Source organism: Zingiber officinale, chromosome 5B (assembly GCF_018446385.1).
Source record: "Zingiber officinale cultivar Zhangliang chromosome 5B, Zo_v1.1, whole genome shotgun sequence".
NCBI lineage: Eukaryota > Viridiplantae > Streptophyta > Magnoliopsida > Zingiberales > Zingiberaceae > Zingiber > Zingiber officinale.
In genome coordinates, this window is record NC_055995.1 from 126,511,712 (window position 1) to 126,518,551 (window position 6,840).

The 6,840-nt window shown below is 33.7% G+C and overlaps 1 protein-coding gene across 1 annotated transcript; it reads right to left on the minus strand.

Moving 5' to 3' along the window:
* Nucleotides 1-2,919, minus strand: LOC121985868 (cytochrome c-like). Its single transcript, XM_042539566.1, has 3 exons — nt 2,699-2,919; nt 979-1,112; nt 1-311 (listed from the first exon to the last, which is right to left on the minus strand). Exons 1-3 carry the CDS (start codon nt 2,808-2,810, stop codon nt 219-221), a joined length of 339 nt encoding a protein of 112 aa, XP_042395500.1. The 5' UTR covers nt 2,811-2,919; the 3' UTR covers nt 1-218.
* Between the last annotated feature and the right edge of the window lie 3,921 nt (nt 2,920-6,840).

Below are 6,840 nucleotides of genomic sequence, written 5' to 3' on the forward strand. Positions count from 1 at the left end.
TTGTCAAGATAAATTTGGATTTATATTTATTGATTTCCACCATCAATTTGCAGGTTCAGAAAAAATATGCAAGTATCTCAAGGAACAATCCTCCATGAAGCAATGAATTTGAGGGGATAAGAAAATTTTTGATGTTTCTGCCTTTTCCAACCAGCAGAATGATACGGAAGCTCTAAGAGTGAAGAAATAAACCACACATGAAGAGGAAAGACAATATATTAAGCAGTGGACGACTTGAGAAAAGCGATTAGGTCGGCACGCTCCTGGGGCTTCTTCAGACCGGGGAAAACCATCTTGGTTCCAGGAATGTACTGTACGGACAGAAATCACAGTCAGCAACCTTTATCATCAAAGTATAAATTTAAGAAATTCTTTATTCTCAGGAAAATATTTCAAAAAGAAGAGCATGCCAATTTACCTAGATGAGTTGCACAAAATATGCCTCTTAACATAAGATTTGATAATCATTAGACAGCAATAACAACAACAACAACAACAACAAAAAAGAGTTGAGGAGATAACAAGTTGCAGAATTTTAGAGAAGAGGAAATAGATTGCATTCAAAGAGGGCACAGCAAAAGCCAAAAAGATTGTATTCGAAGATGGGTTGGCCGTATACAGGACATCGGATAAATGGATGCAACATAAGTTTGTGAATCCTTGGAAACTTACAAAGATGATGCATACTATAAGGTAAGTTTCCTCACACCCTCAAATATTTAAGAACTCTTGAAAACCATATACCCATATACCTTGGGAATGTGGGCACTCAAGGGACTTAGCTATAAATGAAGCATACGCAATGCTAAAACATAAAGTGTCGATACTGGAACTCAAATTCCTGGCATTGACAGATTAATAAGGATCCTAAAACTAATTAAGATTGGTATATTTTAGGCTGATTCATATAGGCAACAAAATATGTAAAATGTATTTGAACTAATTAAACAATAAAATATGACAACAGAAACAACAAACCTTCTTAGGGTTCAGCAAGTAATCATATAAAGTAGACTCCTCCCAAATGACAGCCATATTCTTGTTAGCAGCAGAGTATGAGTAACCAGCACCGGTACCAGATTGTCTCCCAAAAAGGCCATTCAAGTTTGGTCCTGCTCATCCAGCAAACAAAGACAAATGATATTAAAAATGGTATATCTATGCAATACTCACAAATGGAAGTCGAGAAAATAATAAGGTGCGACAAATAGGGAGAAAAGGGACACTAAGATCGATGGTCAACTCTAGCATTAGGAGAAAATCATCCCAAAATAAAACTAAACCTTAAATATATCATCAAGCATCATAATAATCTTAATGAAAATATGCAATTATCAAAAGTAAATATGAAAAGTAATAATAATAATAATTAACAAGCACATCTTCAAAGAATAAATAAAATTAGTTTATCTTAACTCATGCCGATTTATTAAAAAAAAAAATAAAAAAAAAAAACTGAAGAAGCTCCCTTTCAGAAAATATTTTGATAATTTTTAAATTTATAACTTATATAAAAGTTTTAAAAATTTTAAAATTTTTTTGCTATTATTTTTTCAAAATATATTTTTATGATTTATTAATATTTTTTTAAACTGTAACTCATATATCCCAGGGCTTAGGTTTCTAAAATTCTCAAAGGGAACATTATACTTTAAAATTTACTAAAGAGAACAACTATTTCCGAAAATAACTTCGTCCAACCCACTTCATCGGGTCCGTTATTGCCCAAACCATCAGCCAACTAGAAGCAATGCTAGTCAACTAACCAGTCCGCTAAAAATGACTTTAGTTGACTGTATGTGATTTCAATTGATTAGTTATCATTTGACATGAATTTAAAGCCTCCAAGGCCATTGATAGTCATAAAGACAAAATTTAACAAAACAAGCATGGGTGAAGGGTGTAACATTGTCAATTTGATATAAATCTAAAACCTGCAGTCATAGAAAATTTTAATCAAAAGTGTTTGCTAACCATAGGGGAATCAAAATCTATAAAACGAATATGGTCAGTCTTACAAAAAATTCAAGAGAGCAACAATGCTAATTTAACATGAATCCAAAATTCTGTGACCATCAGACACTTTTATACTCTATGATTGTCAAACACTTTTGGCCAAAATACTTGATGACGATCACTCACATATAGCCTATTGTAGTCACTTTTAATCAACTGGAATCACTTCTAATAAAGTGTCCAGTTAACTGACATTACTTTCAGTCAAAGTGATGGTTTGAGCGATAACAAATCTAACGAATCTGATTGGACAAAATGTATTTAAAAAAAAAATAAGAAAAAGTAACTCCTTTGGTAAATTCAAAAGCAGAATATGCCCTTGCAACTTTGGAAGCGCCTCTAATAAAACCGTTGTATCAGTTTTGATAAAGATTGTTCCGTTTAGCCTCGCCTATTGAACGGTCAGTCTAGATTAGGATGCAAGAGAATTATTTATGGGAGAAATGTTGGGATGAGACGGCTCTCCTTATCGGTGTATTACCGGAATAGGGATATCGAATAGAAAACTTCTCTGGGAAAATCTAGATGGTCACCAAGTCACAAAACCATAAATGGCCTGAAAAGATGACTTAATCAATTAATATAAGAGAGAATTTACCAATCAAGATCTTGTGCTGCACGCAAGAAGAGAAAGCAAGAAGAGACCGAACTACGAATAAGAGAGAGGATAAAGGAGAGAGACCTTGCTTGTGGCCGGCACCCTTCTCGACGGTGTGGCACTGCGCGCACTTGGTCTTAAAGATCTTCTCTCCGGCCTTGGCATCGCCTGGAGGCGCTTCTGCAAAAGAGGCCATGGATTGGATTCCTCTTTCCGGTAGGGAGATCTGAAGCTTAGGATTAGGTTTTGCGGTCTTCAATCAGCCGCCGCTTGTAAAGGAAGAGACGTCTTAAAACCACCTTTTCGATATATATATATATATATATATATATATATATATATATATATATATATATATAGGGGTCGAAGCATCGAGCCAGCCCCACCTTTTTTATATAAAAAAATTTAATAGCTTTTAATTTTTATATTTTTTTTCAGTTCATCCTAAACCCATCTGTCATTCTTAGTAAGCGTTAATTCGATACTATCTGTACCGAGAGTGCGCTCACCTCTCATATTTGGATGATAAATCTTACTTATCCAAATGTAAGAGGTGAAGGTATTACCTATACTCTACAAGTAGATAAGACGATCTTGAGACATGTTACCGAGGACGATAATTTAGAGTCCCTAAGTTTTAGAGGCCTCAAATTTAACATATATAAAATATATATTATATATTATATATAATTAAATTATTTTAATAAAAATTTTAAAAATATATTTTATTGGATTATTTTACTATTAAAATTCAAGATTAATATTTAATAAAAAATCTAAAAAAAGAAAAGAAAGAAAAAGGAAAGATAAATATTCCTTTTTTCTTTCTAAGATTTTATTTCATGTATAACTTTTTCTTCATGTACAATAAATTTTCCTCGAGATTTCGTAAAGCAAGAGTTTTGTGTACCAGACTGTTCTTTTTTATAACTTTTTCTTCATTAATTCATTTATAGAAGTCAGAAGACTCTAAAAAATGAAGTATGATTCTTGAATGTCAATTTCCTCTATTCTTCTTCTTTGAATCTCTTCTAATTAAATCAGAAAAATTTATTCTCCAATTGAAATTTTAATTTCATCGATATATAAACCTGTAATGTAAATTACTACTTATTATATTTTTTTCTTATTATTAAATATTGATTTTTAATATTATATTGGAGTTTAATATTTTATGATTTTTTATTTGAAAGAGTTTAAATAAATCATTCCAATTTTAAGCATTATATAATGGATTATATTGATTACTTCAAATACAAATAAGGTTTTATTACTCTTTCACTATTATTTTCACTTTATGTCATTGCTAGCTTGTTGCTTGTTTTGTGTGTTTTATTTTTACACTTGAAATTTGTAGTACAAACATGTTTACAAAGAAATATCAATCTAGGAATAAAAAAATAAACAAAAGAAAAAGAGTGTTAATTATACTAGTTATTGTAACATCAACAGAAAGAAATTTTTCTAAACTAAAATTGATAAAATCATACTTGTATTCAATTATGTCTCATGATTATAGATTAAATGGATTGATGATTTTATACAATAAAAATAAAGTGTTAGAAAAACTTGATTTTGAATATTTTATTGGTAATTTTATTTTTCAAAATGTTAGAAGATTTAAATTGTTTCAATGATTATTTGATTTTTTTATTTGTAGGTATTGTATTTTTTTGGATAAGTTTGGAAAATATATTTTGTATGGTGTTGTACTTTTTAGAGAATCTTGAGAAATATATTTTATATAGAGTTTATCATATTTTAAATGAAATATATTTATTTTTAAAATTTTCTATTAAACTCTATTTAGTAAATATTTTATTTCCTATAGGGCATTTTTTCCCTTTTTTTCGCCAAGGGCCCCCAAAGTTAGGGCCGACCTTGCAAGTAGGTTAAAAATTTTCCTTAGTAAGTCCTAGTAGTCGAGCCCAGATCTTAGGTCAAAAATAGTAGATTAGGGGATGAAACATTTGTAATTACGGCCGGATCAAGTGGATCAGGGGATGAATCTTTTGTAATTACGGGCGGATCGTGATCGTGATCCGACCGTAATTAGTTGTGATCCCTCTCTGTATTCACCGTCCCCCCGGTTATAGTTTGGGTCAGGATGGATGGCCAAAGGCCACTCAGAGATGGCCCCCCGCTCGACACTAGACTGTCTGGCCACTTGCTCACCACCGGTGGCCTCCGGGTGGCCTTCGGTCACTCACCCCGACCCAAACTATAACCTGGGAGGACGATGAACCCAGGGAGGGATCGCAATTGCGGATAGATCGTGATCATGATTCGATTACAATTACAAGTGGTTCATCCCCCCGATCCACTTTTTTATAGACGAGAGGATTTGCCCCAGTAGTCGACGTCAGTAGGTAATTTTAAATATGGGTTATTATTATCTTGCACATCTGTACTTGAGCGACTACATATTTAACTTGATACGATCAAAATCTAATTTTTTTATTTTCCTCTCTCATCTATTTATAATAATTTTCCTTTTTTCCTTTTAAAGTAAAATAACATTTTCTCTTCTCTCTTGGCAACAATTAATGTGGTACTGGTTTTTTTAAAAACAACATCACCTTGGTATGACGCTAGTTTCTATAAATCAACATTAAGGTGGTGCTGACACTGCCAAATCAGCACCATCCATATATATAAAAAGAGTTTTGATATGTTGCACCCCTTACGTTGCACACCTTATGAGCACCTCAAAAAATTTTAAGGTGATCACGAGATGTGCGACGTAAGGGGTGCGATATATATATATATATATATATAGAGAGAGAGAGAGAGAGAGAGAGAGAGTTGATATACTAAGCGACGCTTTATGTGCGACCGTGAGCGAAATCAGACATGAGCTATCTGACGCGACTAAAATCTCATTTTTTTAATCTCTCTCATCTGCATGTAACAACTTTTCTCTCTTTCTTTTTAAATTAAAATAAAATTTTATCTTCTCTCTCCTATTTTACATGCAAAAAATTATTGTGGTAATGATGATACAACGTTGTAGCAACTACTATACAGTAGCTGCTACAACTTGTAGCAATTAGTATGCAGTAGCTGCTACAACGGTGCAGAAGTTGCTACGACGGTACAGAAGCTGCTACGACGGTGCAGTAGCTGCTACGACGGTGCAGAAGCTGCTACGACGGTGCAGAAGCTGCTACGACGGTGCAGAAGGTTCTACGACGGTGCAGAAGTTGCTGCAACGATGCAGTAGCTGCTACAACGGTGCAGAAGCTGCTACAACGATGTAGAAGCTGCTACAACAATGAGTAGTTGCTACAATGGTGCAGTAGCTACTACAATGGTGCAGAAGCTGCTACAACGGTGCAGAAGCTGCTACAACGGTGCAGAAGCTGCTACAACGGTGCAGAAGCTGCTACAACGGTGCAGTAACTCTATAATGGTGCAGTAGCTGCTACAACGGTGAAGAAGTTGCTACAATGGTATAGTAGCTGCTACAAAGGTGCAGTAGCTACTCCAACGGTGCAACAGCTGCTATAACATAGTAGCTACACAATAACACTGCTACACATTATAGCAGCTACTATACAAAAACTGCTACAACGTGTAGCAGCTATTGTGTAGTAGCTGCTACAACATTGTAGCAGCTACATCACCTTTAAAAATTAGCAGTACAGTGATTGTTGCATGCAATCAGATGAGAGAGAAATGACAATTTTATAGTTGTTGCATGCAAATGATAGAGAAAAGTTATTGCATGCAGATGAGATAGAGAGATTAAAAAAAAATTAGATTTTAGCCGCGTCAGATAGAACACATCAGATTTCGCTCACGGTCGCGCACAAAGCGTCGCTTAGCATATCAAATCTCTCTCTCTCTCTCTCTATCTATCTATATATATATATATATATAAAGCTTCCAATTATGTCAATTAGATTTTGCCTTTAGAATTTATGGGGTTGAATTATAGTATTAAGCATAAAAAAAATTCAAAAAAAAAATTTTGAGGTGCTCACTAGGTGTGCAACATAAGGGGTGCGGAATAACAAAACTCAATAGGCAAGCCCCCAAATGGCTTAATCGCAAACTAAAAATAAATAAATAAAAAGAAAAAACATGTAGGATAGTGTGCACGTGAAAGGAGGGGTGAATCACGTGTATTTTACAAGTGTTTTTATTTTCAAATTGAGCGCGCAGCAGCAAAATAAACTAAATGAGAAAGAAGAAAATAAAACATAGTGATTTACTTGGTTTAG

Coding starts and splice junctions, on each gene's coding strand:
- LOC121985868 (XM_042539566.1), bottom strand. CDS start 2,810: ATGGCCTCTTTTGCAGAAGCGCCTCCAGGCGATGCCAAGGCCGGAGAG. Junction 1,113..2,698: donor GGGTGCCGGCCACAAGCAAG/GTCTCTCTCCTT, acceptor CTGGATGAGCAG/GACCAAACTTGAATGGCCTT. Junction 312..978: donor ACTTGCTGAACCCTAAGAAG/GTTTGTTGTTTC, acceptor CTGTCCGTACAG/TACATTCCTGGAACCAAGAT.